Source organism: Ambystoma mexicanum, chromosome 8 (assembly GCF_040938575.1).
Source record: "Ambystoma mexicanum isolate Mex_15411 chromosome 8, UKY_AmexF1_1, whole genome shotgun sequence".
In the NCBI taxonomy this organism is placed as follows: Eukaryota; Metazoa; Chordata; class Amphibia; order Caudata; family Ambystomatidae; genus Ambystoma; species Ambystoma mexicanum.
In genome coordinates, this window is record NC_090929.1 from 1236679121 (window position 1) to 1236705693 (window position 26573).

The following is a 26573-nucleotide window of genomic DNA, read 5'->3' on the forward strand; positions in this document are numbered from 1 at the left end:
CAAGGACAGGATGGACGCTGCCATAAGACCCAAAAGATGTTGGAACCACCATGCAGAGGGCTCTTGATGACTCAAAAAGTGTGAGGTTGCCAGTTTGATTTCTAGAATGCTTTCCAGTGTGGGAAAAATATTTCCTAAGCCTGAGTCCCACCGGAAGCCTATAAATCTGATGCTTTGCATTGGAATTAGGCAAGACTTCTTCTGGTTGACAGAAAGATCCAGCCTGTACCGTTGGATCGAGAAGAAGCTGGAGATGTGTCTGCGCCTGCTGAAAAGTCTCTGCTCTGATGAGCCAGACGACTAGATATGGATAAATATGCATGCCTTGAGATCGCAAGTAGGCAGCAAATGGACTTATTAGCTTTGTAAAAATCCTTGGAGCTGCATTCAGACCAAAGGGAAGAACTGGGTACTGAAAATGACGACCTCCTAGTGAGAATCGTAGGAACTTTCTGTGCGCTGAAAGAAATGGGCACATGTAGCTAAGCGTCCTTCAGATCCACAGTGCACAGCCGCTCTCCCCGGCAGAGGGCATTCTGGATTTGTGCTGGTGTAACCACCTTGAATTTATCTAAGGGTAGGAAGAGATTTAGGAAGGACAGATCTAACACTATTCTCAGGCCCGCTTTTTCTTTTTCGTAACAGTAAAGAGGCAAGAATAAAACCTGATTCCACTTTCCAGAGGTGGGGCCTCTTCATTTGAAGAAAGTTGGAAAACTCCAGGCAGAGTACAGGCTAGCCAACCTGGAGAAGAGGTAGAGAAGGAGAAACTGGCATAATCGAAAGAGGATATCCACGGGATACGACAGAAAGGATCTACAAATTCTTCAAAATGGTACACATCCCTAATGATAATGAGTAATCCTGCACCCTACGGGGCATGAGTGGATCTGGACGATGACCTCACTGTTTTCAGGATCTAGAAGAACAGAAAAATCAAAAAACCCTTATCAGAGAATCTGTCTATTCTTTCTGTCGTTAGCACGAAATCCCCCAAAACTCTTAGGTCTAAAGTCTGCTCGAGAGTGTCTCGATGAGGAAAAGGTTTTCTGAGGTGCGATAGATAGTACCGTAAATGATTTGGCTATAAGCGTAAATGCTCTGTTCATGTTTAATTCTTCAGCTGTCCAAGAATGAAAACTATCATTCCCTGCAAAGGGGAGGTGCAGGATTTTGTCCGGGATACGTAGCCCTTGCCCAGGCCATTCGGCGCATGTTCTCGCCTGTACTTTTTGCTCCGGAGGCAGTGTTTATGTGGTGCATAGAAGACTCTCTGAAAGTTTGCACTATTAGCTTTGCCTCTGCTAGACTGGATTTGAAGGTTGCTACTTTCTTGGACATAACGTATTGTTGGAAGTCTGAAATCTCAAGCAATAAACGCTGATTAGCTGCTGTTAACAGAGCATCAGCACTAACCAGGAACAAATGCAGCATGCTGTTGGAATACATTTTCTTTCCATAGACTTCAAAGATTGTATCCTCCTTGGAAAGAGTGTATTGAGTGTGTCCTAAAAACCCAGAAAATGAGGTCCTGAAATAAGAATGGCTGCCGCAACCACAGAGGATTGAGGCTGAGGATATGGAACAAGAATAGATGCCTGCAAATGTCGATATCCAGCATCAATCCTTCCACTGGTTGCTGAGGAGTCTGCCAAAGCTTTCTTGCCTAGGCCAAGATATCTTTCTGTATCAGAATCCCTGATTTGTCTTCTTTATTTAAGATTAGCACACGTGAGAGAATGCCAGGTGCAGAAGAAATCTCTTCTGGAGCTGGCAACCCCAGAAAATCCTTGACTCCTTACATGTGGCTGTGGAACGCCTTAGCTGATAAAGGGGATTCATCCCCTTTGCATTCATCATCATTAACCGTGTCCTGTCTCTGAACATCTGATAGCTGAAGTGGAGCAGGGTCTGTAGGTACAGAGCCTGAAGCGGTATCAGGCATCGTTGGTACTGTGGGTGCTGAAGGCAGAGGCATCATGGGTTGGATAGGTTGAAAAGGCAGACAGAGTACACGCTCTTATGAGACTTTTCAAATAGCCTATTATGGTATCCGAATTCATTATGGGTCTCGAGAAGATTGCTCAGCGGCAACATGCTCACCTTAGAAGCAAGACGACACGGAGCAACACTGGTTTGATCACTGGGTCCGCGCTTAGAAGCCTCTGGGGTTTAAGCATGTTATAAATTACATATATCGTATCATTAAGGGTTAGAAATTCTCGAAAAATGATCTTGTGAGGTAGATGCTGATATTGGAGTACATAAAGATGAAGAAGGTGGCATCCAGGAAGATGTAGGAGCCAGGTACCACATAGGCGCCAGGTACCACATATGATGCCTGGGAAGAGGCAGTGTATTGCAGTTATAAAGTGGACGATGTGGCGGTTTGGGACCAGTCTACCCTTACAAAGGCCTCTTTGCTCACTGTTGGTGGTAAAGAAATTTGGGGTGTACCAGGTGCCATTTTGTCTGGAGACTCGGGAGGGGACACCTCAGATATAGCCTCTACAGTGTGCAATACTGACTATGACTGCTCCCTCGGTTTCTCGTGATGTCTGGTGAACATTCTGTGGGAGCTTTGACGTTGTTCCTTTGTCCTTTGTGAGGGACTTGTGATGGCTTGCTGTATTTTTTGTGCTGATTCCTCTCCTTTGTGTGAAAGGGTGCTGGCCTGAGCTCAATCCAATAGACATGTTAGGGCTCTCAGGGCACGCCCAGTTAGTGCCCTTAAAGCCATCATAGCGAGCGCTGGAGGTCGACAACACTCAGACCTATTTAGCCTGGTAAGCTTCCGATGCTGAGGCATCACCTCAGGCCTTTAGGCCCGGTTCCAGATCCCGAGGGATCCTCTGCGACAATGCCCATCAAAGCCTGTGAGGCATCATAGCGAATGCCAGTATCAGGTCTCTAGGGACCCTGAGTGCTAGCACCTTTGGAAGTCTGGAAGGCCGCAAAGAGAACCCCAGTAGAGCAGTGGCTAACCTCAGGACTTTCGTCCCTCTCACTAGAGCAGGGTGCCAGAGAATTTACCTGGATTCTTGCCTTCAAGTTGATGAACTCTGTGATGTAGGCCAGAGGAGACCTGCGGAAACCCTTGCGCCAGTGGCCTAAAGGTAGGGAGAAAAAGTGTGGCACAATGCGCAGTCCACCCACCTGTGTTTGGAGCGTAGGCACTCTAAACAGAGCCTGTGACAATCTGACGCCACGTAGTGCTTACCACCAGGAGGAGCAGGATGCGAAACCCATTATTACCCCAGCCATACTGTGAGATAACAAAAGGGAAACAAAAGAATCGGGCTGCAAACAATGGAACCGTGAGGTGCGCCAAGCATCCAATCCCCTCGAAACAGAGAGAAAAGGAGCAACGGGTATTGCCGGGCTCAGCGGGGCTTGTCACACTACAGTGCCTACAACGCACCACAAATGTATTTAATGGAAAACTGTTCCTTTTTATGTTGTGCAAAAAGAGCTCTGGTCCCATCCCCTGAAGGGGACACCCATAAGTATGGAGTAAGGAGTATGTATGGAGGGACATAGGAGTAAGCATATGATTTAAAATGACCCCCATAAATCTTCTGGGACAATGTATTCAATAGTAGCCCCAACTAAACTCAAAACTAACAAGATTATGCTTCAATCGCAAAAACTGCAGTGTCCCACTGACGATACAAATGTAGCAGTGCTTTTCAAATGAACTTAGTTATTCTTTAAAACAAGGTGATAACAGTTACACAAATCTCAGTAACCTATACTGAGACAAACACATGGCAATGGAATAACTTACACATTGGATAGATTGTATTACTGATCAAATATATTTGACATGTAACAGGTCTTAAAAGCTGAAAACATAAATGTTCAAATCAAAACTTACTGGAATCGATTTCTATCCTTCAGGGAGTTTTTCCTAGAGTTGCCGCCATCACTCACGCTTTCTTCCCCTTCTTCAGATTCTAAACTGCGATTACAGCTGCGAATTGTCTGCAGAATATTGCTCACGGTTGATTCTTTGTCTGTGTTATTTAAGCCATCTTTTCCAACTCGCTGCAAGAAATGATCTTGCCCATTGTAATCTGAAACAAACTGAACATGTTTGTTTATACATTCAGTTTAAAAAAAATAATGTACCTACTGTTTCATTTGATAATTCTCAGATTACAACCATTGATTTCAAACAAATTGATTATCAGACTCACAAAGCTGGCTACACATCGGACCAACTCTTCATGTACCAAATGAAGGTAACCATAGACCCCCCACTTCTTTTTTTCTGGTCGTATTATGTGGGTATCCCATTCTGGTTAAACTACCACACTGCCAAAAACTCGACTCACAGTTTTTCCGCCTTCACGTTCATGGAAACAAGTCACCAAAGAATTTGTAGCTGATGATTTATCTACTAAACCGTATACTCCTTCCGCAAATCCTGACAATTACCTAAACAAATTACATACCTGCATGAGAGAAATATTACATAGCATCTCCCTGCTGATGGTTACCACAGACAAAAGAAAAATCAGGTAGGAAATTGTTTACTTCAGACTTAAACGCCATGCAGCATAAAGTTCGGAATCTAGAAAGACTTTGGGGCCACTCATATCACCCTAGTGCACTTAGGGCATTAAAACAACACTGGTGTAATAATACAAATTAATATAGAGGGCATTTTCAAAGAAAAAACTTTACTATGGACTGAAAATAGATCTTGCATCTAACTCTGCCCAAACATTGTTTACAGTAGTAAACAAGCTCTGCAATGGACCCAAAAGCTCAGAAGTAGTTCCCTCTCAGGCACTAGTGAATCGCCTTGCAACCACATTTTATGCAAAAGAATTAGAAAATAAGAAATTAACAGAAGAAATCCCTCTTAAAAAATGTTTTGATCCATGCCAAATTATGCGAACACAGTAACCACAACAGAGGCTCATTTGAATCGATAGCGTCCCTTAAGGAGAACACGCTTTCGAAACTTCTGCTATCTACTAAATGGTCTGATCCCCGCTAGATACTAATCCACCAAAACAAGCTCTTGATATCTATCCCCTCTTTCAAGAAGACATTCTTAATATAGTCAACTCCTCCCTAAACTCAGGATTATTTCCATCCATTAAACCGCTGCTTAAGAGCCTACACCGAACCCTAACGAGCTGGGTAACTACTGCCCTATCTCACACCTACCCTATCTCACAAAACAACTGGAGAGAGTGGTTGTGGCCCAAATACAATCATACACCAATCATACACAGAGGGCACAGGACTCTTAGATAAAAATCAACTTGGCACCCATCCTTTACGAAGCACAGAATACATTACAACCTCAATTCTTGATCAGTTAAGAGATAAAACTGATAAGAATCAATCAGGCGTCCTAATACTACATACAACAACATGGCTTAACCTTTTTCGACTACGCTGATGATACTTACATTTTAATAGATCTTGATCAGATAGAGAACTCTCACCTCCTTTAAGCCAACACATGTTTATTGGCTATCAAGGAATGGAAGGTCACACATTCTTTGTAGATTAATCCTGCCAAGACAGAGATTATGCTTATTACACAGTCTCCCAGTCCTCAAACCCTCTCCTTCTGGCAGAAAGTTTCTGCACATGTCCAGAACCCAAACAAGAGGTAAGGAACCTGGGTGTCATTCTTGATGATCCCCTCCGCCTCAAGTCAGATCAGCGTGCTGACTAAATCCTGTTGCTTCCTGATTAAGAAACTTAAGACCAATTCTCCCACTTCTTTCTTTTCCTCAGCAAGTAACTGTCATGAACTCTTAAGTGATTTCTGAATTAGATTTTAACAAGAGAACTTATCTAGGCTTACCTGAAAACTACCTCAACACCTCCTAAGAATTCAGAATGGAGCAGTTGAAGAAACGAGACCCCACTTCCCCGTCCCTGGGAACCCTGCACTGATTCCCGCAGAGGAAACTTATAATCTTCAACAGTATGTTTATCATTTTCTAAAGTCTCTGCTGGCCCAATTCTACACTTTCTCCAACAGGTTTAAAATCCACACTTCCATCAGACCTCTTAGAAGTCACCAGACCAAACTACTAACTATCTATCCCTTCCTATAAAAAAGGAAAGGAAAGGTAATCATTCCTTCTCAGTCCAGGCATCCAAGATCTGGAATTCTATACCCCTTTTCCTACTTAATGAATCCAATCTGCTAACTTTCAGGAAACATCTTTCTCCTTAATCAAAACTAATACCATGTTTCAATCTGTGATCCTCTTTACACCCATATACTACCAGTGCCAAGATGCCTTTATTTGGAAGTTGTGCTTTACTAAACCTCCTATTTCATAACATTTGATTAAATTCCTCACCTGAGTGAGTGGACAAAAGTTAAGGCACAAAGTACCTTGGGGGTAGCATTTGGTTGTAAATGGCATAATGCCTAGTGGCTGCTATTTTGTATAAGACCATTGTTAATCACAGTGACCAGGTGTATTGAAATGGGACATTTATGAAGAGGCTGGATGTACGTATATGTTTTTTACAAAACAAACTGCAGTTGAATCTGCATTTTCTGCAGTGTGCTTTATATGTACTAATACACAATAGACATTGTGCAGTGCATGCAAGATTTAATATGCAATTTACTACAATGAAATCTGCACTAATGTGTGTGATAGTTATTCTATTTGGCAAAAACATCATAGCCAAGACTGTGATTTAGAACTCTTTTTATGAGCATTAACAAAGCTAATATGTTTTGGCCACCATATGTCAACTGCAGATATTCCAACAATTCCATCATGTGCCTGGAGTAATAACATCATAGGGGCACAAGTGCAGACCGAATTCTAAGTTATGTTATTGGGTTACATGCAGATGTCTGCATGTTCTTAAAATAATTGTTCCAAACTTACAATTGTCCAGTGTGTGGGGAACTTTGAAGTGAAAGAGTAAACTGAGAACAGAAAGTTCCTATAGCGTGAGAGGCGCCAAAGTTCCTATAGCGTGAGAGGCGCCACTGTCAAGGCATCATGAAGTACGACACAGACAACAGACTTAACATTCAAACAAAAGATATTTATTAACTTAAATGTCAGGATGTGTGAAGGCCTAACTTGCCCTATTCTAAAGTGGGATTTCCCTACCTGAACAAAACTAAGGAAAATCAAAGAGTTCAACTTAAAAGTCTGCCTGTGTCCAAAACCTATCCTTGCCCTCACAACTACAATTAAACAATTGGTAGGGATGTCCCAATCAAAGGAAATAGTATTCAACTCAAAGTTTCGAGCTCCTTGCAGCTCAAAGTTTACTTTCAGCTCTCCTTCCCCAAGTACAAGAAAGTTCCATGAAAAAGTCTCAAAGTTTACCTTTTCCCAGTTCAAGGCGATAAAGCTCCAAACCAATCCTTGGGGTTCCCTTCTCCAAGTTTCAAGCAACACAATCCAAAAGCAAAAGGGGTCTTCAGATTTTGCTCCCAAGACCACAAATGTGGTTCTTGTAAGCCTCAAGGTTCCCTTCCCCAAGACTTCAATTCTGTCGCCTATACTTGTTATAGTCTTTCCAACAAAGAAAAAGTCTCAACAAAGCACCAGGTCAACTTTACCTTCTTTCTGGCCCACATCGCCAGTTCGTATGCAGTGATTTCCTTAGGCTGTTGTTCGGAGTTTCGTTTCATCATGCTGGGCTCTCTGGTGTAGGCGCAGTTGTTAGACCACAAAGTCCTCCCATTACATGTCACGCAACCAGGACCGTAGGTCTCCTTGGACACACACACACTGGTTTCCTTGGCACTTGCTCATGTGCACCAAGTCACCTTCACTTAGCACCTTTTATTGGTCTCTTGGCTTTGTGGGTATTCTTGCACTTCCTTGGCTTTTCCTTGTTATCCATGTGTTCCCCACCTTCTGCCAAGCTGTGGGCTTATCACACTTCATACTCTCAAAAGACTCTTTTCCCCTTTTAATACTCTTCATTTCTTTAGTGTTTGAAATAGATTGTTGTCACATGTGCTCAATTCGGTTTGGTATTTAAATGAGCACTTTTATTGTTCAGATTTAAAGTTCTATGCAGTTCAAGATTCAATGTGCACTTTTTTTGTTCCAATGTTTAAGTGTCCCTTTTGTTTGGTATTCAATGAGCATTTAGTTGTTCATTGTTAAGTTTCTCTTTAGTGCAGTATTCAATGAGCATTTGATTGTTTTCATATTGCAGACCGGTATTCCCTTGAGCTCTTGTTGGAGCCCCCAGAGCCTCTCTGCCCTCTCGATACTCACCGGTCATTCTGTGCTTGACCAGCCTAAGCCCAGCTCACCTTCCTTGTGTCTCTCTCCGCACATTGGCAGCTTCAGTGCCTCGGTCAGCATGCAGGCAGCATCTTATCTGCTCCGACTCCACTGCAGCTCCTGCCGCGCGCTCAGGGGCTTCGAAGCGCCCAGGCATGGGACATCGCACAGCCCATCTGCTTCGGGCCCCCCAGGTCTACTGGGTGTATTGCTGGCATTGTGGCTTGTGCTGCTCCAGTCCCACCATGGCTGCCTCCTCACACGCTGCTCCCCGTGTCACGCTCATTCTCTTTCTCTGTCTGACTGATCTCCATTTATACACCTGCAGCCCCTTGACAGGCTGCAGGTGTGTGACAAATTAGCCATGCCTGACCCTCACAACTCTTAGTAGGCATCTTCCTCCTCCTAGTACCAGTGGTGAAAAGAGGTCATCTTCACTGCTCTTGGTGGTATCTTCTTCGTCCCAGTACTGGCAAGTGTTACAAATGGAAGATTGAGGGGAAATGGCGTATAATAGCCTGTAAAGGTTGGGGGAGGGCTATGATGGTTGTCACTAGGGAAAGGGGGATGTCATGTCTAGCCTAAGGGCACCCCATTCCCAATCATCAAGGACCCTTCACCCAGGTGATCCTCCCTCGATTCTCCGCCACCAGGTTCAGGATCCAAAAGCTATGGCCTTTCCCTGGCCACCTGTATAGAGGATCCAAGAAGAGTCAGAGTGAGAATACTCTCAGGTTTCTCACTTTCCCCAATGCGGGTTGGCCATGGTGCTTCACAGGGAAACCGTGAGAGGAAGTCCACATTACCCTGTTCTCTGCCTTTCCGGTGTTCAACTGTGAAGCAATACCTGAGGTTTAGACTCCTTCCTTTAACTAATCTAAACTAGAGGAGAGTGGTCTGTCACTAAAAGAAACCTATGACCTAAGAGGTAATACTTTAGGTTGAATTATGGCCCATTCGATTGCCAATGACTCTAGCTCAATGACTGAATAGTTGCTCTCCCTGGGGAAGAGATTTCTGCTGATGTATAAAATAGGATGTTCAAATCCATCATAATTTTGTGACAGCCCCTAATCTCATCAAGGAAGCATCAGTCTGAAGGATGAATACTTTGGAGAAGTCGGCCAAGCCTAAAACGGGGCTCTGGCATAGGGCCTGCTTCAAGGTTGTATAGCAGAGTTCATCCTCTTCTTTCCACCTGATCTTTTGGGGCTCAGCATTTTTCAACTTGTCTGGATGTCTTGATAGAAAAATTGATAAGTTACTCAACGTAGTGACTAACGTACTCCTAGTCCATAGTCCCCTTTCCTCCATACTGCCTGGGCGTTCCTCCCTACGGACGGGAGACGTAACCTTTTTCACCAGAAAAATCATCTTCCCCTTTAAATTTAGATGCGCGCAGAGGCGCGGCGGTGGGAGCATGTGCTCCCCTGACTCAGCCCACCCCCACTCCTCAATCTGCCGAGACTATTTTATCAAGGCCTAATGACAACAGTTATATTAGGGGGGAGGATGGTGGGACGTATGGAGGAAAGGGGACTATGGACTAGGAGTACGTTAGTCACTACGGTGAGTAACTTATAATTGCTCCTACGTCCCGTGCCCTTTCCTCCATACTGCATGGGCGAGTACAACTGAATGTAGCCCCAGAGTGGAGAGGAGCCCCTCTTAAGAAAACAAGTTCCTTAACACTGCCTGACCAAATGCTGCATCCGACCTGCAACCGGCATCCAAGCAGTAGTGCTTGCAGAAGGCTGAGGGAGCAGCCCATGTCGCCACCTTGCTGATAATCTGCCACAGGATGTGCCTTTGGAAAGCAACCGCTGTGGCTTTAGCTCTGATGGCGTAGGTATGCATATTTGCTGGAAGAGGCTTGTGCTGCCCCTCATACGCCTCCTTGATGGCTGTAACCATCCACTTTGCTAAGGAAGCCTTGGAGGCCTGACAGCCAGGTTTTGACCCCCCAAAAGTGACAAAGAGGGCGTCTGATTTGCAAAAGCTCCTGGTCCTGTCCAGGTAGCATCTTAGCGCACGCCTGACATCCAGACAGTGTAATACCCTCTGAACGTTGTCCGCAAAGGAAGCTGGTAACACCATCTCCTCATTTAGGTGAGAAGAGGAGACCACCTTAGGTAAGAATGCAGAGTGAGTTCTAAGCACCACCATGTCTTTAAGAAATGTAGTATAAGGCTCTGAAGCCACCAGCGCTTGGATCTCACTGATCCGGCGTGCCAAAGCAAGGCTCACCACGAGGCCCGTCTTAATGGTGACTAGCCTGATGTCCGCAGAGGCCATAGGCTCGAATGGTTTATGTGCCAGAGCTCCCAAGACCACATTGAGGTCCCAAACCGAGTGTGGTTTCTTGATAGGTGGATAAAGCCTGGTCAGGTCCGCCAAATTTCTTAACCACCAGATTCAAAGATGAAAATACATCCTCTTCTGAATTCCTGCAGGCTCCAATGGCCACTAGATACGAGCAGCATGTGTCCACCTGAACCCCCGAGTGTGCGAGGTGCGCTGAGAAGGATAGCACGTCGTCCAACATGCAAGTCAATGGATCCACCTCCTTTGATTCCGCCCAGTGACAAAACCTGGTCCACTTGCTTTTGTACTAGCTCCTGGTAGAGTCGCTCATAGCACATGTGACAGGTGCAGATGCTTCAGTGTGACCTGTTCAGGAACCACACTGCAAGGGCTAACTTCTGGGGGGGCGGGGTGGATGACCGTGCCTCCCTGCTGGGAGAGTAGGGGTGCTGGGCCCAGTGGAAGGTGCACCAGGGCCTGATCTGACAGGCTGAGTAGTTCCTAGAACCATACCCTTGCTGGCCACCACAGTGCTATCAGGATGGTCCCGCGCCTCCTTGATCCTGCAGATTACCCTGTGCACCATACGCGTTCATGTTGTCCCACTGGATCTGCAACGCATTGCCCATAGAGCCGCTGCCTTGCCCCCGCCAGAACGTGAACTGAGAGCACCGCCTGTTGGCACATGTGGTGAATAGATCCACCTGCAGATGACCCCACTTGTTGAAGCTCCCCTGAAGGACCTGCTGGTTCAACTGCCATTCGTAGTTGTCCGCACCCAGCCTGCTGAGCCTGTCCGCCTCTAGGTTGGACTCCCCCGGGAGGGGAACTGCTGCCAAGTGCATGTTGTTTACCAGAGCCCACTCCCTAATGTCTACCGCTAAAGTGCAGAGGGGAGGAAACCTATTGATATAATACATGTTGGAGGAGCTGTCCGTTTGAATGAGGATCACATTGCCACTGATCATTGGGAGGAAGGCTTTGAGAGCAAGCCGAATGGCCATCAACTCGAGCCAGTTGATGTGAGCCGACTGCTCCTGACGTGACCATACCCCATGGACACTGTGGCTGCCCAGGGTAGCTCCCCATCCCTCTAGGGATGAGTCTGTGGTGATAGTGACCTGAGGTGCTGGTTGACGGAAGGGCCTGCTTATCCACAGGTTGTTGTGCATGCTCCACCAGACCAGGTGATGAGGGATGCTGACCTGCTCTGCCTGGGAACTCTTCTCCTGATTCCAGGAGGCTGGATAGTGCAACTGCAGGCACCTCATCCTGAGCCTCGTAGTCGGCTCTGCCATTAGGCATGCCCCCGTGATGCCCAAGAGGTGTTGGTACCACCATGCCACGGTGACTGCTCTGCTGAGAAAATGCCCTGTGGCGTTCTTGATGGCTGCGATCTTGTCCGCCGAGGGGAAGATCCTCTCGGAGCACGTATTCCACATAAGACCCAGGAAGGTTAGACTCTGCATGGGCACCAACTGTGACTTCTTGAGATTGATGGAAAATCCCAGCTCGTGTAGGGTATCCATGAGGGCAGAGGCCATGTGCTGGACTGCCTCCAGAGACCTTGCCCTGACTAGTCAGTCGTCTAGATATGGGTAAATGTGATGACCCTGAGTTGGGCTGCAACTGCGTTCATCAGCCTGGTAAAGACCCTGGGGGCCAAATTGAGGCCAAAGGGTAGAAACTTTTACTGGAAGTCAAAACCCATGATCCTGAACCTCAGAAAGGACCAATGGGGTTCCCAGATCGGGACGCATAGGTAGGCATCCTTCAGATCCAGAGAGCAAATCCAGTCTCCCACACACAATGTCTCCGCTATTAGAGCTGGGGTAGCCATCTTGAACTTTTGCAGAGGAAGGGAGAGGTTCAAGGTGGAAAGGTCTAACACAACCCTCAGGCCATTCTGGTTCTTTTCGTGTATGGTGAACATTCGTGAATAGAAGCTCAGACCCCGCGGTGAGGCTGGGACTTCCTCCACTGCCTGACTCGCTACGAGTGAGCGGATTTCCGCCAACAGAGTTGCTGTACAAATCTGTGGGAGCGGAGGGGAGGAGAGAGGAGAGGGAGGGATGGGGAGCCGGAAGCCTGTGGATAATACATAGAGGATCCATGGGTCCGTGAACCATGCCTGCCAGCAGTGAGTGTGAAGGGCAAGCCTACCTCCCACCGAAGACTTGTGGATCCAGATGAGTGTGTCATCATTTCTTCCCCTCTGAGGCTGGGGCTGAGGAGGGGGACTGGAAAAAGCCCTTGTGCGCTGCCTTGTGCTACTTGCGCCTGTGCTGGCTCGGGGATCTGTCTGGATGTCTGGAGCGTCTCTCGTGGAAGCCTCTGAAGCCTCCGAAGGAACGACCCTTGTCTGAGCACTGGTGCGCTTGGCCATATGTCTTAGGAGTGGACTTGGTGAGGATCGATAAAGACCTAGCAGTCTGCAAGCTATTCTTCTTATCGAGTTCCTTGTCTGTTGTTGAATGGAACAGATTGCTGCCCTCGAAAGGAAGGCTCAGTATGCGCTCCTGGACATCTGGGTTGAATTTAGTCGCCCTTAGCCAAGCTGCCCTTCTCATGTCGGTAGCAATACAGATGGCACAACCTGAGGTATCAATGTGAGCCACCGTGGAATCCATTATGTCCTGCACCACTATTTTGGCTTCAGCCAGTCCAGCCTTGAAGTGAGCCTGGCTCTGTATAGAGAGATCAGGTAGAACGTCAGCAATCTCCCAGGAGGGGGTGAGCCGACAGTAAGACATGGTCCCCTTCCATTTGACTAAATTTATCGTTGAGACGCCTATTGGTAGGCTGGGTATAGTGTGGCTTAAGCAATCCTTTTTTGGCGGGCGCCACTATGTCCTTCCGAAGTGGGATTCCTGTTCTAGCCGTGGGGCGTAGAGTGAGAACTTCTGCCAATATACCTGCCTTGGGTTATTCCACCTGTGACTGTGGGATTCCCAAATACCCAGCCAGGCCCGCCAGACGTTTGTGAAAGGCTTTGGCTGATGATGGTGTGTCAGTGTCCTCCTCTTCATCTGTGTCCACAGTTGTGTCCTGCTGGTCTGGTGGAGCCGTAGGGGTGCTGGGTGCAGGAAGCTGTGGCGTACTGATTATCAGTGCTGGAGGCTGCTGTTGCAGTGTGGTTGGTGCTGCCGTGTCTGGTACAGGCATGGGAGCCAGGGTTGTAGTGACTGGCGCCAGGGTCTGCGCTGGACCCAGAGGTGCTTGACCCAGAGGCTGCGTGGGTGTGGGTGCTAGAGGCTGTACAGGAGGGAGCATGTCCCTGATCACATACCTGAGGATGGTACCCATCTGTGGCGACCTCATGAGAGTATGGAACTTCTCAAAGAACCTGTCGTCACAGGCCAGAGGAGTGCCTAATGGTATAGGCATAGGGGGCGGGGATCTGAGGTTGCTGAGAGCTAGGCGCTCGCTGTCTCACTGTATGGGGCGAGGTGTATCTGCTCTGCGAAGCGGATGGATATGCTGTGGACCAAGTGACAAGCGTTGACCAGTCCCACCAGGAAACTCGCTCCCCTGCCTGGTCCCCAAAGGGAGAGGGAGTTGGGTGAGCCGTCATCTTGTCTGGCCCAGTGGCCATTTTGTTCTGCTGCATGCCACGTGCCTGCGTCATGGTACTCGCTGCACTGGGACCGGCTTCCTCCAGTGCGCAGAGCGGTGGAGGTTGAGGCCTACCCTGCATCTCAGGTCGGGGCCTGGTAGGCAGAGTACCCTTGGCTGTGGAGTCAGTAGTGCTGCGAACAGGTGACCCCTCAGCCATGAGTCCGGTGTTAGGGCATAGCCCCTCGGGTTGGGACCCAGTAATAGAACATTGTGGTCCCCCAGCAGAGTCACTGGTAGGATCTTGCAACCCCTCGGACTGGTGGCCGGTAGCTTGAGCAGCCGATCCCTCCGCTAGTGCGCTTCCTAAGGAAGGAGTCGCCTTTGCGGGGTGAGGAGAACAGTGCACCTACCTTGTGCCTGGTCTTCTGCTACATGAACGCTTTGAGGTCCTCCAGAGGTGACCTTCCAAACAGCTCCCTCCACCTGGCTAGTCTGATCTTGAGGGCGCATAGTGTCAGAGCGTTGCACGCAGTACAGCCGTCCCAGCCGTGGTCTGGGTCAAGGCAGCGGAGGCAAAGGGCGTGGTGGTCAGAAGATGAGAAGGGACCCTCACAGGCTAGACACCTGCTGAAGCCCACCGTCGCTGACATGCAAAGGGGGGGGGGATTGTGTCGCCAGATGACAAAGCGGTACCTAACAATTGAAAAGAGAAGAAGAAGACAAAAGTACTTCTCTGGGGAAGAGCATATGGAATTACTAGCCCTGAGGCCTACCCCAGGAGCACTGGTTAAAGTCGTACGTTCCTGTCATCGCAGAGGACTAAGGAGTGGCACCAGTGGGCGGATTCGGGGGAGCACATGCTCTCATGGCGGCGCCCCCACACGCACCTAAATTTAAAGGGGAAGATGATTTTTCTGGTGAATAAGGTTCCTTCTCCCATCCCTAGCGAGGGATGCCCATGCAGTATGGAGGAAAGGGGTTGGGACGTAAGAGTATGTGGAATACATATGCGGTAGTCAAGGACGTCATTTCACCAAAATGCCAGGGGTAGCGGAAGTGACATCACATGACCCTTGACCTCTGATGACATCACAGGAAGTGATGTTATTTGACCCAACCACAAAGTAACATCACGGGAAGTGATGGAACATGACCTTAACAAAACAGGAAGGGGCATCACATAGCATTGTTCCTAAGTACACAATGAAAAATATGGTTACGATATCACAATAATGTTATATACATTTCATACAAGAATGGATGAGCATATGTATCATTAATATCAGTGTGTATAGGCCCATATCACCAAATTACTGTGAATGCAAGCAGATGTCCAAGGCCAAATGATAATGATGTGTTATTATATAGCACTTATGCTTAAGCGCTTTATATAGAACACATATACCTACAATATCACCCAACCTGTGTTGGTATTCATCTATCAACCTCAGAAGGATGAAAGGTTGAGTGGAGGTGTATAAGAACAGACTAAATCAGTGACTCACCCGTGAAGTGTGCCTGAAATAAACCTTTAATGAGTCTAGCAATTATTGTATAGAATTCCCGAAAGACAAATTATTTATTATTCCTATTCTTTCTTATTTAGGGTCACTGCTTAAAGTGTTACACTTGTGCAACCCCTTGTTTTTTTTTTTTTAGGAGGCTTGACCAAGAAAGCCGGCCACTCCAGAAACAAAGAGCCACATGGCGCTTGCCACAGCCAGCCCAGGAGCTTACATTTAAAAAAAATAAAAAGTATTTTTTTGGGGCATCAAGGGAGACCACAGGGGGAGCAAGGGAGACCCCTGGCAATCCCCAAATGACGTCCCTGGCAGTAGTCAGGGCTCAAGTCAAGGGTACACGCGGGTGGACACCCATTTTTTTCACAGGGCGGACTCACCCCCCCACCCCCCCCCCCCAGCTAAAATGAGAAACATTGAATGTCTTCTTTGAATTTAGAATTAAAGCCGATTAACCGCAGTCGTCCGGTTTGCAGGCCGGACACTTCACCACTACACTATATAAACTGATGAAAAATAAACAACTAAAGGAGAAATATCCCATTTCGGTACTGCAAGCTCCAGGGAAAACATTTTTATTGATTCTTGGAGTTTGAAACATGCACACCTTTTAACATTTTCAAAAACACTATTAGGTGAAAATATCCTCTCTCGGTTTTGTTTGTGTGTTGATTTTATGAAAGGCAAATGCCATTTGTCCTGTGCAATTTGGGTGGTTAATCAAAGTCAATTTAATGAAATGTACATATTTCACCTTCATATGCTAATTTCTGGCGACATCACATCCCATTAAGTTTGTTGATGAGTCCACCCACTTTAATTTTTAGGACTTGACCCCTGGCGGTAGTACCCGATTAGTCCCAAAAAGGGTCTTGGAGCTTTCTTTGTTTTTGGAGGGGGTGTTTCCATGACGCCTCTTACCTTCTCCTGTTGTGGCTGGACTGTGCCATTGCCCACAAAAAAGCCAAAATATTTTACCGCTGATTGGGCCAGCTTGCACTTTCTGGTATTAGTGGTTAACCCAGCTTTTCTCAATACTCTCATGATGGTATAGAGGTGGTACAGGTGGTCTTCCCATGTCTTGCTGTGTATTAGGAGATCATCGATATAGGCTCTGCAAAATTCTGAGTATGGTTCTAAGATTCTATCCATGAGTCTTTGGAATGTTGCAGGAGCACCATGTAACCCAAAAGGTAGGACTTTGACATGAAACAACCCTATGGAGTGGCAAAGGCAGTTTTATCTTTATCCATGTAAAGGAACTTGTGAATATTGCTTTGTAAGATCTAGTGTTGAAAGATAGACAGCATTACCCAGTCGATCTATCAGATTGTCAATATGGAGCATTGGGTAAGGGCCAAAGTCAGAGATGGCATTAAATTTATGAAAATCTATACAGAATTGCCAAAATCGCCAAATTCCATCAGGTTTGCCACCAGCACGATGGGGGAGGACCAAGGACTATTAGAAGGTGCAATGATGTAAGCATCTAACATGGTTTTCACTTCTTGAATTATGATTTCTTTCCTAGCCTCAGGTAACCCATAGGGTTTCAGATGTACCACCTTACCTACTGGAGTGCAGATATGATGATAGATCCCCTTTACTCTTCCCGGCTCTTCCCAAAACACGAGTGTACTGTCCTTAACTCATACATATCTTGTTTCTGATTGTTATTGAGGTCAGATGAAATTAAGGCCTTACTGTCGGTGTCTTCTGGTTAGAGACAAGATATTATGACAGGAGACTCTGTGGGGTTTTCCTTCTACTCTCTTATATGATACATGTGTGTCTTAAGACAGCGGTCTGGTTGTGAGATCTTATAATTACCTGGACCCGTTTGCTCTATTACTTTGTATGGTCCATGCCACTCGGACACAAGTTTATTTTCAGAAGTAGGCAATAAGACGAGTACCTTTTGACCTATAAAAAAGGATCCGAGGGATACCTTTTCTATTGTCAGAGGTCTTTTGTTATTCTTGTGCCTAAGTCATATGAGCTTGTACCAAAGATCCTACAACCGTCATATGTTCTATCAATCTATTTGCAGTTTGGGAGAGATGTATTGGAGCCTTCTATCTCTTCCCGAGTTTCTCTCAATATATCCAAGACATCCTGTGGTTCTTGCCAATACAGGAGTTCAAACCGTGAAAATCCTGTTCAGGCCTGAGGGGTTTTCTGAACTGCAAACAAGGCCGAGGGTATCATTTGATCTCAGTTGCTACCATCTTTTTCAACTAACTTTCGGAGTATGGTCTAAAGAGTCTTATTAAATCTTTCCACTAGGCCATCTGTCTGGGGATGATAAACCTATGTTCTGAGAGTGGAGATATGCAATAGTTATTTCACTTCCCCCATAAGCTTGCTCATGAAAGTAGAACCCTGTCCAGTAAATATCTCCTTAGGAAACTGTAGTATCTTACTACCTAGCAAGATATGCCTGGATCAGAGATGACTTGGAGCAGGAACCAGGCTGACCCAGGTAAGTACAAATAGAAGATGCTTTATTTGCTTAGCTACATAGCCATAGTTCATGAAGGGAGGAGAGAAGGTCACACACATCTGTTCTGGTTCCCTGCCATACTCCAAGTCCAACCGTCACTCTCAGGAACCCCTAAGCCTCCAACATTCCAGGATCCACCTCACCATTCTATCATGCCCTGCATTCACTCAGACAGTCACACTGAACATTAAAGATACAACAGAAACCCTACTCTGGAGAATAAAGGAAACAAATGTTTCAGGATCTGTTGCGTCATGCTGGCTCTCAGTGGAAAAGCCTTGGGATAACGTGTGGCGTAATTCACAATCATTAAATGTATTTATTCACCTGTTTGGAAATTTCTAGGGGCCCCACAATATCCATACCTATCCGGAAAAATGGAACCTCAATTATTGATCATGGATTTAAGGGAAATGGTGGAAGTATATATGTGCAAGTTTTCTGGCAGACTGTGCATGCTTGAATGAAGGTTTTAATTTCAGCATGAATTCCGGGCCAGTAGAATGTATTCGCTAAATGTGCTTGAGTCTTAAATTGAACCACATGGCCTCCCATCGGATGGAAATGGGCTACCTCGAAGACCACCCCCTTGCGACTCTTTGGGAACACTAATGGTTTGACTCGACCTTCCCAAGTGGAATCTCCTCCATAAAGAAACCCATGCTTCAGAAAGAAAAAGGGTCCCTCTTTTCCACAACCCCCATGCTCTGGTACCACTTGCAAAAATGGTACAGCCAACAAGGGGTCATTTCTCTGAGTGAAAGCTAGATCGGGAAGTGTCTCGGGCTCTTCCTCTGTAGACTTTCTAGGTTCAGTTTTGGGGTGACTATAAGAAGTCTCATCAACCTCCCCAAAGCCTTGAGTTCCGCTGTTGGTGCTTTTCTCCCCAGATTCTTCTTTAAGCCTATGGAACACTGCTCTCTCAAGCACTCTTTGGGCCACCTTATCCCCTTGGTGAATCTGAAATGGGTCTTTTTCATGATTTTTCAACATATGATTTTTGTAACATATTACTCCCGCTAATTCATCAATTCCAAATCTCTATGCTAACCCTGACTTGGGTGACAGACTAATGTATGTATCGGCGGGTGGTATCAATATCAAATCCATGGGTATCAATCTTCTTTCGCATGGAGGAATTGTCTCATCCTATCAGGATTCCCTTTGTCGGTGTTGGTGAACTCAGACTGGAAATCCCCCTCGTCCTCCTCACCTGATTAACTTGTTTTCGGTGACGGGATCTTCTTACTCCTCCTGGTGATGACTTCCTTTTTTTGTGGAGATACGATCTGCCACAGAAGGAAGCCACCGTGACTATCTGGGATCAGCAGGCCGGTGGTAACTTCTCTTACGGGGCAGCATAAGAAAAGGGGAAAAAGCCTTACGGCATAAAAAAACCCTCAAAGGTCCAGATTCCAAGTAGGTGTGTGAGTTGTATTTACTGGCAAATAGTAGAGAGTTTTGTATCTTATGAAGGTGTATTGCACGGAGGGCGCTCCCTCCATTGATTCCACAGCCTCCAGCCCTCCGGAGCCGTAACACATCCCTACTACTACAGATATCCAACCCAATGGAGCTCTTAGTAGCTACCGAGGGGTCTGGCACATAGCTTTTCAAACTTTAGGGTTCCCCAACTTGTATCTGTTGAGCCGTATATTTGTGAAGGTATCATGAAGTACGACACAGACAACAGACTTAAAATTCAAGCAAAAGATACTTATTAACTTAAATATCAGAATGGTTGAAGGCCTAGATTGCCCTAAGCTAAGGTGGGATTCCCCTACCTGAACAAAACTAAGGAAAGTCTGAGTCAAAGAGTTCAATTTAAAAGTCTGTTCTTGTCCAAAACCTATCCTTGCCCTGACAACTAAAATGAACCAAAGTGTAAGGAGGTCACAATCAAAGGAAATCACGTTCAACTCAAAAGTTCTGAGCTTCTTCCAGCTCAAAGCTTACTTTCAGCTCCCCTTCCCCAAGTACAAGAACATTCCATGAAAAAAGTCTCAAAGTTTACCTTTTCCAAGTTCAAGGCGATATAGTTCCGAACCATTCCTTAGGGGTCCCTTCCCCAAGTTTCAAGTAACACAATCCAAAAGCAAAAGGGGTCTTGAGATTCCGCTCCCAAAACAGCAAATGTGGTTCTTGTAAGCCTAAGGGTTCCCCTAGTCTCAGGAGGATAGCTCAGTGGCAACGTGCTTGTCTTGGAAGTAAGATGACACGGAGCAACACACGTTCGATCCCCGGGTCCGCGCTTAGAAACCTCTGGGTATTAAGCGCGTTATAAATAACCTATCATATGATATCATATCCCCATGACTTCAACTCTGTCGCCTATACTTGTTATATTCTTTCCAAAGAAAAGTGTCTCAACAAAACAACAGGTCAACTTGACCTTCATTCTGGCCCACTTCGACAGCTCGAACGCAGTGATTTCCTTAGGCTGGTGTTCGGAGTTTCTTATGTTTCACCATGCAGGGCTCTCTGGTCTAGGCGCAGTTGTTAGCACAGTCCACCCATTACAGATCACGCAACCAGGGCCCCAGGACTCCATGCAACAAACACACAGGTTTGTTCCAAGCGTAGAAAAGTGTAGAAAAAAGTGTATTATGAGAACCTTTATTTGTTTTCAATGCTTGCATTTTGCAATATGTTGCCTCTCACTAAAATAATGCGAAGTGTAATGTAGAAATGAAACATAATTTGAGGTTCCATTGTATTTTGCCTTGCAGTTCATGTTATTTTGAATAATTCTGTATTCTATTTAACTTGAAATGGACCATGCCTGAACAAGTCATTGGATTCACCTGCCTCCAGCATCCCAAACATTAGGACGCTTTTCCACAGGACACCAGATCACGAGTTAAGGCTGTTATTGTGTTCAAGTAAGAATCACATGCCAAGTAAGGCGTGTTCAAACAGTTTCTCTAAGCCCTAGTACTAAGACTATGTTTACTTCAAATCAAAATCATGCTGAGCTTCCAAAGTCAGTAAAATAGAAAAGAGCCAATTTCCCATGCACCACCAGTGACATCAGCAGGCTGAAATCAGCATTTATAAATGTATTTTTTGTGTGCATTTGAAAGAAAATTGAATCCTTTGAAAAATCATATCTTTATAAAGGAAGTTCCTACCAATTTAAAACAAATTGCAATAGAAACCTAAACCTAATATCTTTCAGCCCACCTTACCTTCAGTGAGGCATAATGGAAAAAATAAAGATAAATAGGAAAAATTATTCTCTGAGAATATGCATTGCACAGGAACATTTGACTTTCTGAATTATTCCTTGGGAATTACAAATTATAATGATCTATATTTTATTAAACTCAGACATTCACATCCAAACGTACATTAAGATAAAGGAAAGCCTGTCCGTAACATGAAGAGTTAAATGCCCCCCACCTTTGCGGTCATGGAACTGGTGGAAGCCACACCTTAGCCACAAGATGTGGGGAGGAGCTGAAGATATATGATAACTTACACCCAGAAATTGAGATTATTATTAATATTAGGAGTTGAACATTACAATTGGGGATGGAGATGGATGAGGAGCTGGTATCATCTAGATGACATGTTCCTAGGTAGGTTGGAGAAAAACGCCCTTTCAGAGACAGGGGATCAGTCCATAATAGAAAATGGGTTCTAGATAGCCAGCTGAGAAGGACCTTGCTGATGCAGCAATTCCAGATTGAGGGTCCAAGCTGTTCTTCAGAAATAGGAAGCCACATTTAAAATGTAAGTATAGAAACCCCAATATGACTCCAAATTGCCCATATTACTAATATCCATAGTAAAATCCTTGGAGTCAAAGGGGCTGGGAATCAAAGAGGAGGATGCTAATGTGACAAAGATACAAGTGCAGTCTTTAATAGTTTGTCCTTTATCTTCCATTTAAATTGAGCACCAAGTGAGAAGGCGTTTCCTTAAAACCCAATGCATTTTTGTATTGAGAGGGGCATACAACTGACAGTATTATGTTGCAACTTAAATGCAGAAGTGTTGTGTACAATTAACCATCATTAAATGTAATCCTTAGCTCATACAAACATAGAATTACACAGGCCATAATGTCATCATGAAATGCTATTGCATAACGTGATATCAGGCATATTTGCGTCCGGTGTGAGCTGTGAGGGGTCAGAAATGAGAGGTGGACACAAAGTTGTAACATTTTCATTGTCAGACATCTTTATTAAAATAAAAGGGGTTGGATAAAGGCTTCTCTGTCCCTATCCTAAAAAGAGTTTCCCTACCTAGGAAACTAAAGCTAAGGATCCGCCTGTGTCAAGTCATCAAATGTATAAACTATCCTTGTATCTAAAACATACTAATATGACTCTTACACTAAAAATGAACTAAGAGTGCAAGGAAATGTCTCTGACCTTTATTTGGCAAACAGTGTTCACAATTAAAGCAAGTAGATGCATCCAATAGAAACCGTCTCTTCCAATGAGAACCCCTTGGATCAAGAGGGTGGTTCCCTGCCCCTGGATATTTAGGTAGGATGTCAAAATGTTCTCTTCTAAAACAACAGGTCCTTATGGATGGCAAAAGTATCTCATTCAAACAACAGTTCCTTTGGTTCCTTACACCAGTCCCAAAGTTCCTGTGCAAATAATATGTCCCATATCATGTAGCTCATCTTAGATTTCTTTGCACTGAGTTCACAAAAAAAAGGGTCATGCTCAGATAAACAAGTTACTTGCCCCTGGTAACGTTCTTTCGATTGGATGTTCCTCCCACGTATTCCTTATCGTATGATATTTCCAATATCCAAATTAGCTGCTTCTGCAAAACTTTTTAAGCCGTTTGGGCTCCTGCCGAGGAAGGATACGATGGCCCGGAGTGTTCAGTGTTCCAGGAAGGATTCCAGGAAAGACCGGGTAACAATCCAGGAGGGAAGGCAACAATCCAGGAAGTTATGAAAGAAACTCGTACAGCTCCGTGAAGCGGAGATGGCGAGGAGCGGCACAAAACAACCCACCGGGAAGGAAGGGAAGGCTAACCGCAAGGAAGCCAAAGGATTAGGGTAGCAGACAATGGATGGAATCAGAGTAGCCACTTGCCGGTACAAACAACACGAACAAGCTTAGCGTTGAGACGCACCAAGCCGCGGGGGCGTGTCTGTTTTCAAGGAAGCAACAGTCATTACTGGGAGACTAGACCGTGTGTTTCCCCACGGCGTCGGCCATGTTGGGTGTACAATGGTTGCAATCCTACGGTTTTTGAGGGACCATGTGGCCCTGAAGGGGCAGTATCGGTGATTCATGACATACGTAGGTGTAGATGTGAATCCCCCCCCTCCTGAGACTCGTTGCCACCACCACCATTTACTTGGTGAAAACCCTTGGGGCGAAGGTCAGCCCAAAAGGCAGAACTCGAAACTGATAATGAGAACCGCCAACCACGAACCTCAGGTACCTTCTGTGCTTGTGATGGACTGGCACATGAAAGTAAGCATCCTGAAGGTCGAATGATACCATCCAGTCCTGAAGCTGCAGGGCCTGAAGGATCTGAGAAAGGGTAACCATCTTCAACTTGTCCTTCCTGCGAAACTTGTTCAAGTCTCTTAAGTTCAAGATGGGTCTCAATCCTCTGTCCTTTTTTGGAATAAGAAAGTACTGGCAGCACCAACCCTTGTTCCTCTGCGCTACAGGTACAAGTTCTATAGCACCTTTCTCCAGCAGGGTTAATATTTCCTGCACAAAGAGCGGATCTGGAACTTTGAAAGTGCTGTTCCGCGGTGGATGACTCAGGCTTTTTTTTTAGAAAGGGAAGGCAGTAACCCAGGGCAATTGTTTCCAATGCCCATGCATCTGAAGTAATAGCCTGCCATTCTTTCAGATGCTGTAAGAGTCTGCCTCCAGCTGGAGTCTTGTGACCTCAGTCCTCAGAGAGGCAGCTGACGCACTGGCTGATGGCAAAGTAGCTGCTGCTGAGGCGGTCTTAGTACCTCTTCCCTGTCCACCACAGGGGAATCTTCTTTGGCCTCTTTGAACCGACTGTCCTCTGCCTCTTCCAAATGTGGAGTAGTGATGAAAGGACCTACCCCTCCAGGGCGTACCCGTGGGGCGATTTGGAGATTGTCTAATCGCAGCACCAAAGGAATTGGCTCCTGCCTTTGAAGTTTGCAGTTTCTCCAGACTTTCATCAGCCTTGCTACCGAACAAATGTGTGCCGTCAAAGGGCATGTTAAGCAGTATGGATTGTACATCTGGAGCAAATCCTGACATCCTTAACCTGGCAAAGCTGTGCATAACTGTAATGGCTGCCATTGCTCTGCTGATACTGTGAGCCAAGTCGAGACCAGTCTGGAGCTATTCACAAATAGCGTCTTTTCCATCCTTGACTATGTTCAAATACCCATCTCATTCTTCCCCTTCGGGAATATGGCCAACCACCATGGATATACACTCCCAAAGGGTATGAGTGAACCTAGCCAATGTGCATGTGGCATTTGCTGACTTCAGGGCCATACTTCCAGCTGAAAAAACCTTCCTGGCTTGAGCGTCGTAATGCTCATCATCCCTATCAGAAGGGATAGTAGGATAGGCATTTTGTCTTGTGGTTGAGGTGGCCGCCTGTACCACCAGACTCTCTGGAGCTGGGTGCTTTGATAAGTAATAGGGAATCACTGCTGGACACCCTGTAATTAGAGGTCCGTTTTTTGTTGACGGCCGGATTCAATTCAGGCACCTCCTAATTGGTACTGTCACAACCCTCACCCAAAACCCCCTCTGGCAAACCCATTGGCCAGGTGGAGTCAGGACTCGGGCCTCTAGTGCCTGGCATCCTCTTCAAAAGCCCTCATGGGGCCAGTCCTGGCGCCTATGGCGCCAGGCTCATACACCATGAAAAACAATGTGCTTGGGAACTACTTTATTGTATTGTCAGCCAAAATGGAGGCATCCACATAGCTTGGTTCCTAAGAACCAAGCTATGCGGTCTAGTGTTTTGGGTGTGGTAGCCTAGGGACTACTTTACCTGGACTATTTTGTTGGGGCTATTTAAACCACACCCGAGCAAGACAACACACTGCGTGTTACTTTGCAGCTTACAACGTGACGCTCACCGTGTCCAGCTATTCCCTCAAACCTCGTAGAAGCAGAACCTGCAAGGAGACAAAAGGAACATCATTAGCAGCAGCATCCTACCTGCAGTCTTCATCTTTAAACACTCGCAGCTACTGAGAACAGCTTCCTCGAATCTGCACGCCTCCCGGACAGAACAACCTGAAAGAGGAAGATAGAGCCAACATTAAAGAAAGCAGTAGAGACATTTACAAATTACCAACTGCTCAAAAGGCTTACCTGGCTGGTCGCCTCTCGGCTGGCACCACTCTGGACATCCCACTCGCGCTGAAGAACACCGCGACCTACAAGGAAGGAAATTACAGGTTAGCAAAGGCAAGACCTCGCAGCGCTGCGCATAGCGCTTACTTACCGCATCATAGCGCTCTTAATGCGCCATCATTACCAGCGGGGCTCAACCAAGTCAGTTTGCCACGCTGAAGCTCGGCATACCTAAGGGAGAAAAAAAGAGACATTTTAAACAAAGAAAGGCATGCAGAATAGCAACAAAACTAAAGAACAGCAATAAGACCTACCTGAACAATATCAAACGGGCCGGCGTCAGTGAAGTAACTGGACTGCACTCGCCCATGAAAGACGATGCGCCCCTGCAAAAAAGGCAGGGCGGAGAGCACGCCTAATCCTACCACAAGGTGAAGAGAGGGCGCCAGAGGACTGAAATCATGCGGGGGTGGAGGGAAGATATTTACCCCAGTCGGTCAATCTTGAACACAGTCCTCCTATATTTTCAGGCAGAACCTTCCCCGCAGACCACATCAGGGCAAAGCTGAGAAGTATACCAGTGAGTAAGCCGGCTGGGTGGCGTCCCTGTGGATACCAGGTGAGCGTAATAGGTACTTATGCGCATGTGTAAAGCTGCATGAAATGGAACAATTGGGTCTTACTGAGGTCCCCTCTCCAGAATATCTGTCAGGTCATCTTGTTCAAAAACTGGGCTTGGTCTACTCCATCCCATGCACTCAACCACCCTAGAAATGAACTGCCTGTAGGGTACTTCTACATGATCAGATGGGTCTGATCTGCCAAACTCTACCTCTGGTGAGGTGTCCAAACCACTGCTGTTATGTAGGCACTCTTGAAGGTCCTTTATCCTGCACTCTTCAGATATTAGGGCCTCAGAAACTGATGGCATACCATATTGGAGGCCAAAAGATCTCGAATCATCAGATGATGGTTCTGCGTCCTCATAAATCGAGGAAAAAGACTTGAAAGAAATCAGCCCTAGATAAAGGGGTTTATGATATTTCAATGATACCCGTTGGTGTCATGATATTCGTCGACAAAGGTGCCGAGATTGTCGATATTGTCAATGTCAACAGGGAAGGGTTTGATGCCTGTGTCA

The 26573-nt window shown here is 46.0% G+C and overlaps 1 protein-coding gene across 6 annotated transcripts in view; it reads right to left on the reverse strand.

Moving 5' to 3' along the window:
• PLCE1 (phospholipase C epsilon 1) overlaps window positions 1-26573 on the reverse strand; it is a 3624599-nt gene that overhangs the window by 1826744 nt on the left and 1771282 nt on the right. For all 6 annotated transcript variants that reach the window (XM_069611343.1, XM_069611341.1, XM_069611340.1 and 3 more), the window contains one exon: window positions 3878-4086. In XM_069611343.1, the coding sequence (XP_069467444.1) occupies window positions 3878-4086 (209 nt within the window). The remainder of the gene's footprint in view (window positions 1-3877; window positions 4087-26573) is intronic.